The 17117-nt window shown below is 56.2% G+C and overlaps 2 protein-coding genes across 9 annotated transcripts in view; one reads left to right on the forward strand and one right to left on the reverse strand.

The window, feature by feature from the left end:
* LDLRAD2 (low density lipoprotein receptor class A domain containing 2) overlaps positions 1-2326 on the forward strand; it is a 12661-nt gene extending 10335 nt beyond the window's left edge. The window contains exons 4-5 of the mRNA XM_037730869.1: positions 1138-1351; positions 2122-2326. Of these exons, the coding sequence (XP_037586797.1) occupies positions 1138-1351; positions 2122-2326 (419 nt within the window). The remainder of the gene's footprint in view (positions 1-1137; positions 1352-2121) is intronic.
* HSPG2 (heparan sulfate proteoglycan 2) overlaps positions 1923-17117 on the reverse strand; it is a 124009-nt gene continuing 108814 nt past the window's right edge. For 6 of the 8 annotated variants that reach the window (XM_017506931.2, XM_037730732.1, XM_037730725.1 and 3 more), the window contains 23 exons: positions 15919-16016; positions 15065-15331; positions 13919-14028; positions 13570-13717; positions 13371-13487; positions 12999-13016; positions 12619-12730; positions 11805-11949; positions 11617-11716; positions 11371-11480; positions 11148-11256; positions 10136-10234; positions 9523-9744; positions 8998-9242; positions 8472-8643; positions 8246-8368; positions 8076-8132; positions 4350-4425; positions 4183-4261; positions 3970-4040; positions 3786-3869; positions 3286-3389; positions 1923-3159 (listed from right to left, as the gene is read on the reverse strand). In XM_017506931.2, the coding sequence (XP_017362420.1) occupies positions 2987-3159; positions 3286-3389; positions 3786-3869; positions 3970-4040; positions 4183-4261; positions 4350-4425; positions 8076-8132; positions 8246-8368; positions 8472-8643; positions 8998-9242; positions 9523-9744; positions 10136-10234; positions 11148-11256; positions 11371-11480; positions 11617-11716; positions 11805-11949; positions 12619-12730; positions 12999-13016; positions 13371-13487; positions 13570-13717; positions 13919-14028; positions 15065-15331; positions 15919-16016 (2839 nt within the window). In that variant the 3' untranslated portion in view covers positions 1923-2986. The remainder of the gene's footprint in view (positions 3160-3285; positions 3390-3785; positions 3870-3969; positions 4041-4182; positions 4262-4349; positions 4426-8075; positions 8133-8245; positions 8369-8471; positions 8644-8997; positions 9243-9522; positions 9745-10135; positions 10235-11147; positions 11257-11370; positions 11481-11616; positions 11717-11804; positions 11950-12618; positions 12731-12998; positions 13017-13370; positions 13488-13569; positions 13718-13918; positions 14029-15064; positions 15332-15918; positions 16017-17117) is intronic. The other 2 variants (XM_017506939.2, XM_037730723.1) reach the window with 1 other exon arrangement.

Raw genomic sequence — 17117 nt, forward strand, 5'->3', positions numbered from 1 at the left:
TGAGATGGAGTCTTGCTCTGTCACCCAGTCTGGAGTGCAGTGGCATGATCTTGGCTCACTGCAACCTCTACCTTCTGGGTTCCAGCAGTTCTCCTGCCTGAGCCTCCCAAGTAGCTGGGATTACATGCTCGAATCACCACGCCTGGCTAATTGTTTTGTTTTTAGTAGAGACTAGGTTTCTCCATGTTGGCTAGGCTGGTCTTGAACTTCTGACCTCAAGTGATCTGCCCACCTTGGCCTCCCAAAGTGCTGGGATTACAGGCGTGAGCCACTGCGCCCTGTCCTTTGGACATAAATTCTATTCATGTGTTTTGTTTCTCTCCACACTAAACTCCCAGTTTCATGAAGACATATTTGTCACGTGCTCACGGTTGTATCCCCCAGTTGCTAGAGCCAGGCTTGGGGCACAGTAAATGCCCAAGAAATACTAGTGACATGAATGAAGGAATGAACCTCTGTGCCTCAGTTTCCTTATCTGTGAAATGGGGATAAACCTCACCCTTCAGAATTGTCGTAAACTTTAAGTGGAATACATAGGGAAAGGGCCTGGCACAGAGTACAGCCCTTTCCTTGTGTATTCAAAGTTTACAGAAAATGTTCACGGCTGGGCACGGTGGCTCATGCCTGTAATCCCAGCACTTTGGGAGGCTGAGGCAGGTGGATGGCTTGAGCTCAGGAGTCAAGACCAACTTGGGCAACATAGTGAGACCCTGTCTCTACAAGAAATAAAAAAAATTAGCTAGGCTTGGTGGCACATGCTGGTAGTCCCAGCTACTCGGGAGGCTGAGGTGAAAGAATTGCTTGAGCCTGGGAGGCAGAGGTTGCAGTGAGTGGTGATTGCACCACTGGACTCCAGCCTGGGCAACAGAGTGAGACCCTGCCCCAGTACCTGTGTACCCTCTTCCTTGAGAAGTAGCTCCATTCATAGACCGACCCTAGGCCCTGGAGCCGGACTGTGCAAGTTCACGTCCTCCTGTCACTTCAGCTAAGTGACCCTGGCAAATGACTTAACCTTTCTGTAAAATGGAAACACAAAGAGTGACAAACTCAGGGAAGTCTTGTGAGGATCGAATGAAACACACAAGGGCCTCAGAAAGGCCAGTTCTCCGTGTGCTTGTTCTGTTATTTCCCATGCAGGTCCCTCTCCGGTGCCCAGCCAGATAGGAAGTACAGATGCCCATACCTCCAGACCCCTGACTTCCTCCCCAGCTCTCGGGTCTGCAGGATCCCTCCGGATTGCAGCTGAGAGGAGTTCCCCAGCAGGCAGGGACCCCACGAGACAGGATGCCGCTTTGGAAGGTCATACCCTGCTCCTACTCTTCCCACCAAAATCACACCTGTCCCTCTCCAGGTGACAGGGACAGGGGCAGTGCGCCCAGGCCGAGGCCTGAGTAGACTCTCTCCTCTCACAGGCCCCCAGCTCTGAGGGGTGGCGCTGGCCTCCTCGATGCTCCTGACCTCTGCTGGCCTCCTCGTGGGCCTCCTTTGGTGCTGCTGCTCTCCTAGCCGGCTGACCTGGCGACCTGGTGCCCGTGGCCTCTGCGTCCACTGCAGCACAGCCTGTACCATGTGCTCCCCATGTCCTGGCCAGGTCTCCCCAGCAGGCTGCAGCTGAGCGGCCCAGCCTTCCAGGATCAGGGAGGCCGTCCCTAGAGGGACTTTGGGCACACAGGAATGAGACTGGGCTCTGGGGTCAGACAGACTCTTTGGGTTCTAACCCCCTGGCTCTCTGTCTGATGTTGGAAAGGGCCCCTAACCCTCTGAGACTCAGCTGCCACTCCAGAAAATAGGATGATTCCTACCTCACAGGGTTGGGGCCTGGGGGCCTCGCTGATCCAAAGCCACCTTGCTTCACCCCCAGATCTCACCTGCCCTGCTCTGCCCCACCCACAGGCACCACTGAGTGAGGCCCTCATCAAAGACACGGGAGCCCCCTGGCGGGGATAGCACCGTTTATTAAGAAAAATCAAGACAAAGACCACAGGAGGGTCCTTTCTAGGACACAGAGGCCAGGCATCCCAACCCAAGTCTGGGGGCCACTGGCAGGATGGCACTCCCCCTCACTGGGTCTTCAGGCTCCCACCGATAGGGCAGGGTGGTCACATCCCCCCTCCCTCCCAGTCATGAGTCCTGCCTTCCCCCACCCAAGGCACTAGCTCTTCAAGCACCAGCAGCTTCCAAGGAGTCCCTGGGCCTTCCCTTCCAGATGAGTGGGGAAGTGGCCTGGGGTACGCGGGGCCTGGTGGGCGGGGCCCTCTCAGTGCTGGGCTCTTCCAGTAGCAGCTCCGGGAAAGAGCTGGGGTGGCCTTTCCCTTACAGCCCCTAAGGGAGGGACCCCAGGCTGTGTACTGGCAGGAGTGGGTGGGAATGCAGGCCAGCAGGGCATGGTGGGAGGGAGAGGCTGCCAGAGGGAGGTGCCAGGGGCTGGGTGGAGGTGGGTGAGGGTGCTGAAAAACAAGCTGGTGGGGATGGGGACTGCCCGCCCAGGGGTGAGCTGCCTTTTGCTGCATAGCCGTCACTAAGGACGATTCCCAATCCTGAGTGGGTGGCAGAGACTCCTGAGATGTCCGTCTCAGGCAGCTGTGGGACACCTGGCTGTGAGCCGAGGCTGGCTCTCCTAGAAGGGTGGACTGCCCAGGGGCTGCAGAAATGGGCCGCCTGGCTCCACTGTGGGGGTTCCATCGGTGGGTACGGGGCAGTGGGGGCAGCTCTGGGCCCACCCAGCTGCCGTGCCTGACCCCAAGTCCTGGTGTTTTTCTGAGGGACCCACTCCCATCCATCCTGCCTTGCCCGCCAGCCTTGCGGCTTTGCCCAGCTGTGTGTGTGGGGGGTGGCGTGCCTACCTCCAGTCCAGCCCAGGGTGGTAGCAGCAAAGCGTGGCATCGCCTCAGTTTCTTACAAAAGTTCATAATAATATTAATAATAATATACTCGACATTGTCGGGCTGGGGCGCGGCCCAGGAGTCCGTGTGGGGCAGGCCGGTGCCTACGAGGGGCAGGGGCGTGTGTTGGCCCCGGCCTGGGCGCGGTGCTGCAGGTCCAGGGGCTGTGGGGGTGGGGCGCCGGGTCGGGCCGAGTGCAGCACCACGTTCTTGACACAGCCTGTGATGCCCGAGGAAAACCTGCCTCGGGTCAGCGCGGCCACTTCGGGAGCTCCGCCTGCCGGGAGGTGAGAGGACAGGGCCTGTGTGCTCCGGCCGCCCAGGAGGCGAGGAAGGCCAGGCGAGCTCCAGCCCCAGGGAGTGCCATACCTGCCCTTGCTCTGAGGAGGAGCCCCGGACTTACCGATGTAGACACTGCCCTTGGCGTTGACTGCCACATTGGGACCTGGGGACTGGCCGCTGACCAGCTCCTCACCATCGACCTGGATGGAGCCTCTGCGGCCCTCCCTGCAGTGGAACTGGGTCAGGCCCTTTCCCACAAACTTCCTGGTCCTCCCTGGCCCCACGACTGAGTCCCCTCCCTCTGGCACTGAGACTCCAGACTCAGAAGTCTGTCCCCGTTCCCCCAGCTCTTTCTTTCCCCCACTGAACGAGAGATCCGGCCCCACAAGCACAGCTTCATTTCTCTGCCCAGGTTTCCTCCTGCTCCTGGGGCGACTGCCTGCCCCCAGTGGAGTTCAGTGAGATGGAAGCCTGAACCCTGATTGGTGCATTCTTCCCTCCCCTGGCTTCAAGTTCTGACTCCACAGAGCTCAATGCCTGCCTCTCCGCCCATGGTGGGGGGCATCCTGCCCCACTCCAGAATGCTGGGCCCCATCTCGAGTGCCCAGAAGACTCCCTTACCGCAGTGCTGTCACCCGGTGCCACTCGCCGTCATTGATGGGGTCCTCAGAGACCAGGCGGGCCTCCCCACTGCCCAGCTGGTACCTGCAGTCATCCAGGCCCAAGAAGTATGAGCTGGGGCAGGACTGGGGGGTGGGGTGCTGGGACCAGGGAAGGGAGAGGAAGGGCCAGGTGCTGGACCCACCTGAAGACTAGGTACCCATCTTGAAGCCCCAGGCTGATGAAGTCATGGCCTCGGCCGGTCTCTCCTGCCTCCTGCCAGGGAAGCACAGGGCCTCTGGGGTCCTCAGCTTGGAGAGCAGAGGCTCTGCCTTCCCCTCTCCCCACCACCCTGGCCACCAGAAAGCCGACTTCCTGCCCTAGGAGCCTAAGAGCCCGGCTGGATGCCTACACTCACCACGCCCTGCCAGAGCAGGAGGCCATTAGCTGTGCTCGTCCGAACCTCCAGCTCAATGGTCTCGGGCACCTCGGGTAGGCTGTGGAGGAAGGGTGGGTGAGGGGACAGAAGTCCCAGATTCCCATCCTCCCCATTAGGCCCACGGGCTATCCGAACGCCAGTTTCACCTCCTGGAGAAGATTCGGCCAGGGAAGGCAAGGAAGCCATCGTCATGGAAATAGGCTCCGTACTGCCCAGGGGCATCTGCGGGAGAGAGGGGGATGGTGATGCACTCGCCGAATCAGGCATCAATCCCCATCAGTTCCCCTGACCCCTGCCTCCATGCCAATACGCAGGACTGGGGGCTCTGAGCCTGCAGTCCCTGGGGACCCAAGGGGGCTGTGGATAGAATTCAGGGGACCTGTGGCCTTGGATGGGAAAGCATTACCCCTGCATTTCACTCACCTCTCACTGAAACTGAGAGTTCTTTCAATGAGATGTAGGCAAGAACCCAAAGCAGTGGTGGCAGGACCTACGACTTTGTTACTAGTATTTGCTTATCACATTACAGGAAATGCAAATATTTCAAAACCTCATTTACACATACTGCTGTTTGGAAATCGTGGTACCTACCGAGACCACTACCAGATCGTGTAATTTGATGTGTTAATAAAGAAGCACATATAGAGCAAGTCAGAAAACTTAAAAAGTGTTTTGATTACTTCAGCATAATTGCTTTCCTTAAATCTATGCATTTTATTTTGTGCAGTCAAAAGGATCTGTGTCAGGTGACTGGCCATGCTGTTTGGCTTTAGTGCTGGAAGTCCCACATCCCAAGAAACCCCTCAGTCCAGAGCTACTGGGACGATTGGTCACCTTGGACCATGGCAATAAATGGCTCAGAGCCTTGGTGTATCTTACAGATGGGCAGGAAGGCTCAGGTGAGAGACTGGCTCAGGAGATGGGGGGAACTAAGATTGCAACCTGGGCCTTTCATCCCTGATGTCCATACCATGTGTGGCTCCACCACTCCCAGCCCTATCTGCTCACGACCCATCCTTCAGGCCAGAACTGGCCACAGTAGGTCTGGCAGGTGTCAAGAGTAGGGGACCCTCTGCTACCCTCCACCAGATGATGAGGAGGATGGCTGACATTTACCAAGCACCTGCGACGTGCCTATGTGGGGAGTGTCCCACCCAGCTACAGACACCATTGCATTTAACTCAATCCTTACAACAACCTCATGAATGAAGATTATATATAGAAATTTTTAATTTTTATTATTATTGAGATGGAGTCTCGCTCCATGGCCCAGGCTGGAGTGAAGTGGTACGATCTCAGTTCACTGTAACCTCTGCCTCCAAGGTTCAAGCAATTTTGCCTCAGCCTCCTGAGTAGCTGGTGCACACCACCATACCTGGCTAATTTTGTATTTTTGTTAGAGATGGGGTTTCACCTTGCTGACCAGGCTGGTCTTGAGAACTCCTGATCTCAGGTAATCCACCCGCCTCGGCCTCCCCAAGTGCTGGGATTACAGGCATGAGCCACTGCGCCCAGCACTATTTTTTAGTTTTTTTGAGACAGGGTATCACTCTGTTGCCCAGGCTGGAGTGCAGTGATGCAATCACAGCTCACTACAGCCTCGCCTCCTGGGCTCAAGTGATCCTTTTGACTTGGCTGGGACCACAGCCATGTGCCACCACACCCAGCTAATTTTTAAATTTTTGTAGAGATGAGGTCTCCCTGTGTTGCCCAAGCTGATCTTGAACTCCTGGGCTCAAGCAATCCTCCTGCCTGTCTCACGAGTAGCTGGGACCACAGATGAGCGCCACCATGCCCAGTACTTTTTGTATTTTTTTGTAGAGACAAGATTCCTCCATGTTGCCCAGGCTGGTCTGGAACTCTCTGGGCTCAAGCAATCTGCCTGCCACAGCCTCCTGAAGTGCTGGGATTATAGGCATGAGCCACCATGCCCAGCTGAATATATTAAAAACAGCTAACATTCTGTACCGACTGTGTATAGACATAGTTCTAGGAATTTAAAATGCACTAAGTAGATGAGTGCAGTGGCCCATGCCTGTAATCCAGCACTTTGGGAGGCCGAGGCAGGTGGATCACCTGAGGTCAGGAGTTCAAGACCAGCCTGGTCAACATAGAAACCCCTTCTCTACTAAAAATATAAAAATTAGCTGGGTGTGGTGGCAGGCGCCTTGTAATCCCAGCTACTCAGGAGGCTGAGGCAGGATGATCTCTTCAATCTGGGAGGTAGAGGCTCCAGTGAGCCGAGACTGTGCCACGGCACTCCAACCTGGGCAAGAGAGCAAGACTCCACCTTAAAAAAAAAGGTCGGGTGTGGTGGCTCATACCTATGCTGTTAGCACTTTGGGAGGCTGAGGTGGGTGGATCATGAGATCAGAAGTTCGAGACCAGCCTGACCAACATGGTAGAACCCCATCTCTACTAAAAATACAAAAAAAAAGAAAAAAGAAAAATTAGCCAGGTGTGGTGGCACATGCCTGTAATCCCAGCTACTTGGGAGGCTGAGGCAGGAGAATCACTTGAACCTGGGAGGCGGAGGTTGCTGTGAACCAAGATCACGCCATTGCACTCCAGCCTGGGCAACAAGAGGGAAACTTTGTCTCAAAAAAAAAAAATGCACTAAGTAATTTTACTCTCACACAAAATTTCATCCAAATCCTTATGGAAAGATGTTAGTCATCTCCATTTAAGTGAGGCACAGAGAGGTTAAGTGACTCATCCAAAGTTTCACAGCTAGTAAGTGGGAGAGCTAGGATTTGAGCCTAAGGAGGTTGGCTCCAAGTCTATACTCTTTTTTTTTTTTTTTTTGAGACGGAGTTTCGCTCTTGTTACCCAGGCTGGAGTGCAATGGCGCCATCTCGGCTCACCGCAACCTCCGCCTCCTGGGTTCAGGCAATTCTCCTGCCCCAGCCTCCTGAGTCGCTGGGATTACAGGCACGCGCCACCGTGCCCAGCTAATTTTTTGTATTTTTAGTAGAGACGGGGTTTCACCATGTTGACCAGGAGGGTCTTGATCTCTTGACCTCGTGATCCACCTGCCTCGGCCTCCCACAGTGCTGGGATTACAGGCTTGAGCCACCGCGCCCGGCCCCAAGTCTATACTCTTAACCACTATACCACTGCCTGGCCTATTATGTTAATGATATGTAAGAAGAGATGTGTCGGTAAAGGGTTAGACAGCACCTGGAAACATTCAATCAGCATTCACTCTTGACTGTGTGCTTTGTTTTCCAGCAGACGGTGGACTTCCTGGGAATGAGGGTCTTGCTTTATGCATCTTTTTTTTTTTTCCCTGTCACTCAGGCTGGAGTGCAGTGGCACAATCTGGGCTCACTGCAACCTCCGCCTCCTGGGTTCTAGCTGCCTGGATTCTACTGCCTCGGCCTCCCGAGTAGCTGGGACTACAGGGGTCTGCTACCACATCTAGTTAATTTTTTGGATTTTAGTAGAGATGGGGTTTCACCACATTGGCCAGGCTAGTCTTGAATTCCTGACCTCAGGTGATCCACCCACCTTGGCCTCCTAAAGTGCTGGGATTACAGGTGTCAGCCACCTTGCCCGGCCATTATCCATCTTATATTTACTCTCCCAGGGCAAGGATGGGCACGCCATAGATGTTTGTTGACTGAATACGCAAATACAGAGGAAGAAACCGAGATCAGAGTGGTTTCAAAGGCCTACCCATCATCACCTAGCCAGTGAGTATGGGGCAGGCCCCAGCTCCGTGTGGCTGAGCTCTTCTTCATTCTGTCTCTTTGTGCCCAGCAAGCTCCTCATAGAAGCCTGCTTTGCTTATAGGCCAGAATTGGGGGTGTGGGATAACTGGAAGGGTGAGCTGAGGCTGAAGCTGAAGGGAGGCCATGGCAAGTACTCACCACTGCCCCCGCTGCCTTCAAGATGCCAGTCAGACTCTGCTATGCCATGTCCAGAGCCTGTGGAGAAGGGCAGGGTCCAGTTGGTGGGCAGACACACCTGTGGGTACTATGTCGAGCCCTGGGGCCCCAGGACGATGGAGGTAGAGTGGAGAGAAGCCAGGCCTGGGTACCTTGTTGGCAGCGTGGGCCAGAGAAGCCAGGGAGACAGAGGCAGCGGGTGCCCTGGCAGGTGCCCCCATGCAGACAGGGCTCGTGGAGCTGGCAGGGGTTCTCCTCATGCTCACACAAGTCTCCTGCGGGCCAGGGCAGAGGTGAGGGGAGGGGTAGGCGTTTGCTGGAGGTGTCGCTGAACACCCGTGCCCACCCCCCTCTGGTGCCCTGGACAGGCTCTCCCACCTTTGAATCCATCTCGACACAGGCACCGGAACTCATACTCGCCAGCAGGCATGCACGTGGCACCATGCTGGCATGGCTGGCGCTCACATGGGGAGCTGTCGTAGCATTGCCCGATGCCCTGACTGCCTACGAAACTGTAGGTGAGGTCCAGTCGTTTGCCATTCACTGACACCTGTGGGCACAGGAACACCGAGAGACTGAAGGGGCGTGGAGGCAGAGGCCCAGGTGTACCGGCAGGGAGAAGAATGCGGCAGCGGGCAGCTCGGAGCCCATGGTGGGCAGCACGGATTCTCGGTGTGGGCGGGAGGCACAGGCGTTGAGTGCCTACTGGGTGCCAGAAACATTCATCTGTGCAGATGAGCCTCAGCCCAACCCTTCAAAGTAGGTGTGATCGTGCCCATTTTACAGAGGAGGAAACTGAGACTCAGAGGTGCAGCATCCTGGCCCAGGGCCCAGGGATAGCTACAGGTGGAGGGGCCCAGGGTGCACCCCTCCCCTCCACTTGTCCCGAGGAGGCTGCTCTTACCTCGCCCACACAGCCTCGGAAGTGAGTGCTCACATTGGTGGCTGGGGACAGTGGCACAGAAGGCTCCACGCCCCCCAGGTAGAGCAGGGTGTGCAGGTTGAGGCCCTGGCTCTTCCCGGGCGAGGAGCGCAGCACGGGGCGTCCACCGTTCACCCGCAGGCTGCCGTCCTTGTTGAGGCGCTCTGCAGACACGCGGTGCCAGCGGCCCAGGGCCAGCGGCTCAGTGCTCCGCAGAACGGCCAGCCCTGGGGAGGATGTCGGATAGGGTTGGGCATGTGGGGGCACACAGAGCTCCCTGCCCTCTCCACCACAAACAGGGCCCTGAGTAGATGGAGAATGCCCTACAGCCTGCTGTATTCCAGATGAGGAGCCCGACGCTCAGAGAGGCCCAGGGACTTGCCTCAAGTGACACACAGAGACAAGATGACCCCTGCATTTATTCCCCATGCCTCCCTGGGGCTGGAAGAGCTGAGGGGGGCACAAGGCTTGGTGTGCAAAGGCCTTCCTTTGGTGCCGGCTGCTTACCTGACCCCAACTCATAGCGGAACTCCAGGTGGCCTCCCACCATCGCCAGGGACACAAAGTCCTCCACAGGCCCGCTCTTCCCTCCACTGAATAGCAGGACCCCGTCAGGAGCGAGTGGCTTGAATTCCACGTCCAGGCGTAGCTCATGGTGTGTGTTGGTGAGGGCGGGCAGCGCCAGGTAGGAGCCGGTGCCCGACATCGAGGGGGTGGTCACTGTCACACCTGCAGCAGCCACAGCTCAGCCGAGGCAACGGGGAGCCTGGGCCCTCCAGTGGGGTCCAGTGACTCTGCCTTTCTCACTCTGGGACCCCTGCCCGCCTCACTCTCCAGGTCCAGAGGCTCAGGACCAGCTGACACCAACTGCAGCGGCCCAAGGGCCCCCCACCCTTGCAGACGAGGCTGGGAGGAGCTCTGATAGGACTGGGGTCCTCTTTGGGGCCCACGCTCACGAAGGGATTCAGGCTGGACAGACACGTGGCCAGGTGGCTTCCAGACCCTCTGGCTTGGGAATCGTTTTATCATCCATATGGCCCATCATGGCCTCAGAGTGCCCCACCCAGCCTCCTCAGCTGACACTGGGACCCTGAGAGGCCTCAGGCCTGGCTCCACTCACCTTCCTCACACCGCAACCCTGAGCGGCCCAGGTGGCAGCGGCAGGTGTAGCCTCGACCGTCAGGCCGGTTCACACAGGTGGCGTCGGGCCCACAGGCCTCTGGGGGGCACACAGGTCAGTGAGGAGGACATTGAGGTGACTGTGGAGGGAGTGGGGCTCTGACGCCAGAGCCCTGCCCATCACACCCTGGGGGGCTCAGCGAGTGAGGGCCAGGCCAGCTGTCTGGGAGGCCTTGGGCTGCCTGCGAGGCCTCGGAGGAGGGAGCAGAGGAGAGCATGGCGGGAGCCAGAAGAGGCTGAGGGGAGGACCGCAGGGGAAGCAGTCGAGGGACTCTGTGTCTGCAGGTTCTTCAGAGGCTAGACCTGGATAACAGTGTCAGGGCGGCGAGGGGACATCTGGTGGCGGTAATGGGGTGGGTACCTGGATAATAAGATGGGACTGGGGGCTGGGCGTGGTGGCTCACGCCTGTCGTCCCAGCACTTTGTGAGGCTGAGGAGGGCGCAACACCTGAGGTCAGGAGCTCGAGACCAGCCTGGCCAACAAGGTGAAACCTAATCTTTGCTAAAAATACAAAAAATTAGCCATGGGTGGTGGTGGACACCTGTAATTCCAGCTACTCAAGAGGCTGAGGCAGGAGAATCGCTTAAACCTGGGAGGCGGAGGTTGCAGTGAGCCAAGATCATGCCACTGTACTCCAGCTTGGGCAACAAGAGTGAAACTTCGTTTCAAATGAAAAAGAAAGAAAGAAAAAAAAAAGAGATGGGCCTAGGATGGGGGAGGATAGTGGTAAGAATTTGGTCAGCAGGGATGGAGGAGGGGAAGCAGCAGGGATGGGGTGAGGGCCACTGGGAAGCAGAGATGGGGGATGGGTACGTGGGAGGAGAGGTGAGTGCTCAGGTAAGAGGGGGGTATGGAAGTGCCACCCAGTTGAGATGGTGGTGGATATGGAGAGGCAGCAATGGGAAGAGGCAGGCACTTGGGGTGACAGGGACTCTTGGTGGCGGGTGCGTACCTGGATGGCAGTGCAGGGCCTGCGAGTGCTCACAGCGGCTCCCGGTAAAGCCAGCTGGGCAGACACACACGTAGCTGCTGCTCTCAGAGTCGTGGCACTGACCGCCATTCTACAAAGCAGCCCAGAAGTAAGGCTGAGACATTCAGGCCCCTCCCCCACTTTCCCACAGGCGCCAGCCACAGCTGGGGGGGAAGGCCAGGTGGTGTATGGGCTGTGGGGTCACCTGACAGGGCCGGTCCCGACAGGTGGGGCAGTGGGAGATGCCGTGCGCTGTGAGGTTGAGGTCATGGAAGACGATCTCCTCGCCCTGAATGCGCAACTCCCGGACACAGCCTGGGGGCGGATGGGCAGGATGAGCGAAGGGCATGGGTGTCCCAGCCCACAGCCTGTGGGGCCCTCCCAGGCTCTCCAGGGCTCTCCAGCCAGCCAGGTAAGGCCTGACCTCAGCTGGAGGTGGAGAGGGGCTCACCTACGAAGCCGCTGCTCAGCCCTGCCTTGGGGATGGCACCATAGTCAGGGTAGCCGCCCAGGTAGAGCTCCTCGTTTAGGTCCAGGCCCTGGAACTTGCCCTGGAGAGGTGGGGCAGTCAGGAATGGCAACAGAGGCTGGTCAGGGGCGGGTAGGGGCTGGAAGTAGTGGGATAGGGTTGGGTCTCACCTGGGAGGTCCCGTTGACCGGGGCCAGGTCACCCACGATCAGGGAGCCCTGGGTGAGGCTGCGCAGCAAGGTGATGGTGTGAAAATGGCCCAGGGTCAGTGGTGTGGGGTGGCGGATGGTGGCCATGCCTGAGCCGGCATCGAACCTGCTCCAGGGAGTGGGCCGGGACAGGAGAGAGTGGATGTGGGGTTCGTAAGAAGGGCTAAGGGGCCCCAGAGGAGGGATGTCACTACTTCCTGTAGTCTCTGCCCTGGGGCTGCTCCAGTTCCTGTCCATGTCTTGTCCTCCCACCCATGACCCGTCCCCCAGATCTTCTTTCCCCACATCTTTTCACCGGGAGCTTTTCCAGGGCAGCCCACAGGGACCCAGTGGCCCCCGGGCTCAGGGTCCTGCAGCCTAACACCTGGCCTCCAGGCTCCTCTGAGGGCTCCTCTCTCCCTGAGATCACCTTGTTTCTTTGTTTATGGCTTGTTTATTCTTCCCCAGCTAGAATATGCCTTCCCACAAGAGCCAGAATTTGGTCTGTTTTGTTATATCTGTATCAATGCTCAGCAAACACCTGATGAATGAATGAATGAATGAATGAATGAATGAATGAATCCTGGCCTGCAGCAGTCCCAAGTCTGAGGTTGCACCCTCTTCCACCTGGCTGGCATACTATTCCTACTCCAGCAGATTGGGTGGTCACCAAGGGTAGCGGCCACATATTCTCCTTCCTCCAGATGTCCTTTGTATAACCGAGCCCAGGGTAGTGCTTGACGGACCATAGCCCTGTGTCCAGTCCCCCTATACGTGGGAAGGCCGGGGATCTCACCGGAACTCGGGCCTTCCACCCACGAGGCCGAAGGAGATGAAGTCGGGCTGCCGGTTGGCCAGGTTGGTGGGGCTCCCTGGGACTCGCTTCTGCCCATTGTATAGCAGCATCCCTGAGTGGGCATCACTGGGTCAGGGGCCTACCATCCAGCCAGGCTCCCCATCCTCCCCCACCCCAGAAACCACCCAGGCTCTTGAGCCTGTCCACTCTCGGAACCTGCCCCTCCCTCTGGCAGTCCTCACAAGCCAGGGCCCTCTCATGATCTCAGGGCTGGTGCCCCAAATGCCAGGGCTTTGCTGAGAGCCCCTGGAAAGAAACTGAATTTGCTTCACACACACTGGAGAGACTCCCTCAAGGAGGAGAGGGAGGCAGAGACTCACCCGAGTAGAGGAGGAGGCCTGGACAGTGAAAGTCAGAGATCCGTAAGAGAGAGAGAGGAGGAAAGGGTGAGATGGAGGAAGAGGAGGGGGGAAGAGCAGAGACAGGGAGAGGAAGCTGGGACAGGAGGACTAGGAGTGACGCCTGGTGGCAGAGGAGCCATGAGGGGGCTGGAGATACCGCAGAGAAGCGGGGAGGCGTGAGAGAAGGCATACCAGAGTGGAGGCCTGGAGGTCTGGGGGCTTCCAGAGAGGGAGGGCTGAGGGAACAGGGCAGGACTGAGGGGCAGCTGGGGCTCAAGCCATGATGGCAGTTACTCCACGAGGCCCCTCAACCCAGGCCAGCCCACCCCACAAACCAACCCTCCTGCTCACCATCGGCTGAGTCCGGCCGGAAGGTGATCTTGATCTGGAACTTCCTGTAGGCATCCTTGATGGTGGGCAGCGGCAGGAAGGAGTAGGGGGTCTGCGTGAAGTAGGGCACCACCCGCTCTGCCGGCAGAGAGCACCGTTGGAGACCCTGCCCTTCAGGGAGTGGGCAGGGCACTGCCAATTCTTGCGGGTGATGTCTTACCTGGCACCTGCAGATGGGCAAAGGCTTTGACCTTGCCCTGGCGGTTAGTGGCGGTACAGACGTAGGTGCCCGCATCCTGGGGTCGGACTGAGGGCAGCATCAGCATGTTATTCTCCAGGCGGCTGTCGGGGGGCAGGCTGCCGTCCACCTGCAAACGTGCCAGCACTGAGGGCCCTGGCCTTGGCCCATAGCTCCAGGGACCTGCCTCTCATTTGTGCCTCAGGCCCACCTTCCAACATTGAGTGTTTACTCTTGGCCAAGCATGTGCCACATCCTGGGGACACTGAGATGCTTGAGAACTGGTCCCAGCCCCTCAGGGACGCCCGCGGGTTCCCTCTCCAGCACTTACCTTGCTCCAGCTGATGTCAGGAGTGGGGTAGCCTGAGGCTATGCAGGGAAAGACAGCTGCAGAGCCGGCAGGCACACGGACTTCTTGGGGCGTTGAGATCTGGGGCAAGGCTGGGAGGCGTGGAAGAGACATAGGCCATCTACATGATTGTCCCAGATGTGTGCCCAGCTACCCTGATTCATTTCATCCTCACACCACCCCTTGAAGGGAGGCACTACATTCCATTTCATAGATCAGGAAATTATGGCTTAGAGGAGAAAAGCAGCCGTTCACTCCTGGTGGGGCAGAATCAGGGGTCATGGCCAGATCCACTTCACTCCACAGCCTGGGACCTCTTCAACATGCCCGGGCAAAAAACCGTGCAGCCCTTTGGGGACTTGAGAAGTGGGTGCTAGGGGCAGTATAGGTAAGAAAGTTTGGAGACAAGTTACAGGGCTTGGGGTAAAAAGGAATTGCCTTTAAAGAACCACAGTATTGGTTCGGTGCGGTGGCTGACACCTGTAATCCAGCATTTTGGGAAGCCAAGGTGGGCAGATCACAAGGTCAGGAGTTCAAGACCAGCCTGACCAACAAGGTGAAACCCTGTCTCTCCTAAAAATACAAAAATTAGCCGGGTGTGGTGGCACATGCCTGTAATCCCAGCTACTCAAGAGGCTGATGCAGGAGAATCCCTTGAACTTGGGAGGTGGAGGTTGCAGTGAGCCGAGATCGTGCCACTGTACTCTATCCTGGGTGACAGAGTAAGATTCCATCTCAAAAAAAAAAAGAACACACAGTGTTTGTGTCTGCCCTGCATCTGTTGTCCTTGTTTTACTCTCTATTAGGTTTGTTTGTTTTCTAGGTTATGTCTCTGCCCTCAGACTACGCTGCAGGTCTCTCCCAGCAGAGCAGACACTCCCTGCAGATGAGGACGAGGTTTCTTTTTTCTTTCTGATGCTCCATGGCCTAGCTTGGTCCCTGTCCATTCCAGGCTGCCCTGGGGGAACCTCACTTTTATCCCCAGTTGCTACCCCGTTATGAAACCTGTCCCTTAAATACATACAATGGAAAATATTCCAAGAGAACGAAAGGGAGAGCAGAGCAGGCAGGCAGGAGAAGCCCTTGCCCTACTCACTGTCCCCAACAGCAGTCCCCACCAGCCTCTACCTTGTACCAGCAGCAGCACATGGGATTGTGTGGTGCCGGCTGAGTTGGTGGCAGTACAGCGATATTGTCCTGCATCAGCCAGCTCTACATGGGAGATCCTGACGACGCCTCCACTCTGCACAATGCCAGGCCGCAGGTGCCCTCCAACTTTGCTCCATGTCACCTGAGGCTTGGGGTCACCCAGTGCCAGGCATTCGAATTCCACGGCATGGCCAACCACCACGGTCTGCACAGAGGTCCGGATGTTGATGAGCACGGAGGGCAGGGCTGGGGGGGAGGGAGGCAGAGGGCCAGTGAGATCAGTCACTGAAGGCCTGGCCCGAGGGAGGCCATACACTGCCCGAGGAGAGGTGAGCACTGAAGCTCCAGCATTCATTCATTCCTCATTCACTTTTTCATGCATTCACTTACAAACACACTCACTTGTCGGGTCTATGTAGTTACTCACTCATGTGTCCTCTTATTCTTTTTTTTTTTAAGAGACAGGGTCTTCACAGGTGTGGTCATGACTCACTGCAGCTTAGAACTCATTTGCTCAAGCAATGCTCCCAACTTAGCCTCCTGGGTAGCTGGGACTACAGGTGTGCTCCACCATGCCTGGTTCACACTGACTCACTCTTCATCGGCTCATCTGAGCACTCGCACACTCCACTCATATCCTTCTTCCCTCCCTTGAAATATTTATTGAGCCCCTTTTATGCTATGCTAGACACAAGCAGGGCAAAATTGAATAATTCTCTTTGTTCTCACACACTTAGGGGGATTTCTGGGCAACAGAGTCTGGGCCCTGTGCCTCTCTCCCCTTCTCATTTCTGTTCCCTGCTCTTAGCAGAGGCCTGAAGCCACCCTCCTACCTTGAACAACCAGCTGGGCACTGGCCTGGGCCTGCCCCCAAGGTCCATGGGCCTGGCAAACATATGTCCCTTGGCAGCTCTGGTCCAAGTTCTGGATTCTATAAAGAAAAAATAATAAGACATCAGGGAGCTGAAAACAATTGAAAAAAATGCTTTGTAATTGGGCCCAGTGCAGTGGCTCATGCCTATAATCCCAGCACTTTGGGAGGCCGAGGCAGGTGGATCACTTGAGGTCAGGAGCTTGACACGAGCCTGGTCAATATGGTGAAATCCCATCTCTACTAAAAATACAAAAATTAGCAGGGTGTGGTGGCACACGCCTGGAATCCCAGATACTCTGGAGACTGAGGCATGAGAATTGCTTGAACCCAGGAGGCCGAGGTTGCAGTGAGCCAAGATCACGCCACTGCACTCCAGGCCTGATTGACAGAGCGAGACTCAGTCTCCAAAAAAAAAAAAAAAAAAAAAATAGTGGCTAAAAATTTTTGCCATTTAGTGAAAGACAGAAATTTAGAGATTGAAGAGGCTCAAGGTCACCCAAGAAAAAAAAAAAAAAAAAAAAAAAATAAAAAAAAAAAAAAAAAAAAAAAAAAAAAAAATGCTTTGCAATTGTGTGGGAGTTAATATAGCACAGCATCCTGTGTGGACTTCTGGTTTCTCACTAACCACTAGAGGTAGGCAGGCAGTTTGGGGGGCACCACAGCCATCTGAGAAAAGACCTTATGGTCTAGAGCTCAAGATCACACAGTTATCAAGTAGCCAAGCTGAGATCTGGGGTCATTTACATATTTCTGGCCCTAGGGCCTGTTTTCTTTCCTCCACTAATAATAAATATGAACGGGCCACTGTTTACTGAAGGCCTTCCAAGCTCCAGGTGCTATGCTTTAGATAATCTCATTTCAGCCTTTTTTGAGAGAGTCTTGCTCTGTCGCCTAGGCTGGAATGCAGTGGTGTGATCTCAGTTCACTGCTCTGCCCCTGGGTTCAAGCAATTCTCAAGCCTCAGCCTCCTGAGTAGCTAGGATTACAGGCACCTGCCACCACACCCAGCTAATTTTTTGGATTTTTAGTAGAGATGGGGTTTCACCATGTTGGCCAGGCTGGTCTCAAACTCTTTTATTTTATTTTACTTTTTTTTTGAGACGGAATTTCACTCTTGTTACCCAGGCTGGAGTGCAATGGCGTGATCTCGGCTCACCA

The sequence above is a fragment of the Cebus imitator genome, unplaced genomic scaffold, assembly GCF_001604975.1.
Source record: "Cebus imitator isolate Cc_AM_T3 unplaced genomic scaffold, Cebus_imitator-1.0 Scaffold15, whole genome shotgun sequence".
Lineage (NCBI taxonomy): Eukaryota > Metazoa > Chordata > Mammalia > Primates > Cebidae > Cebus > Cebus imitator.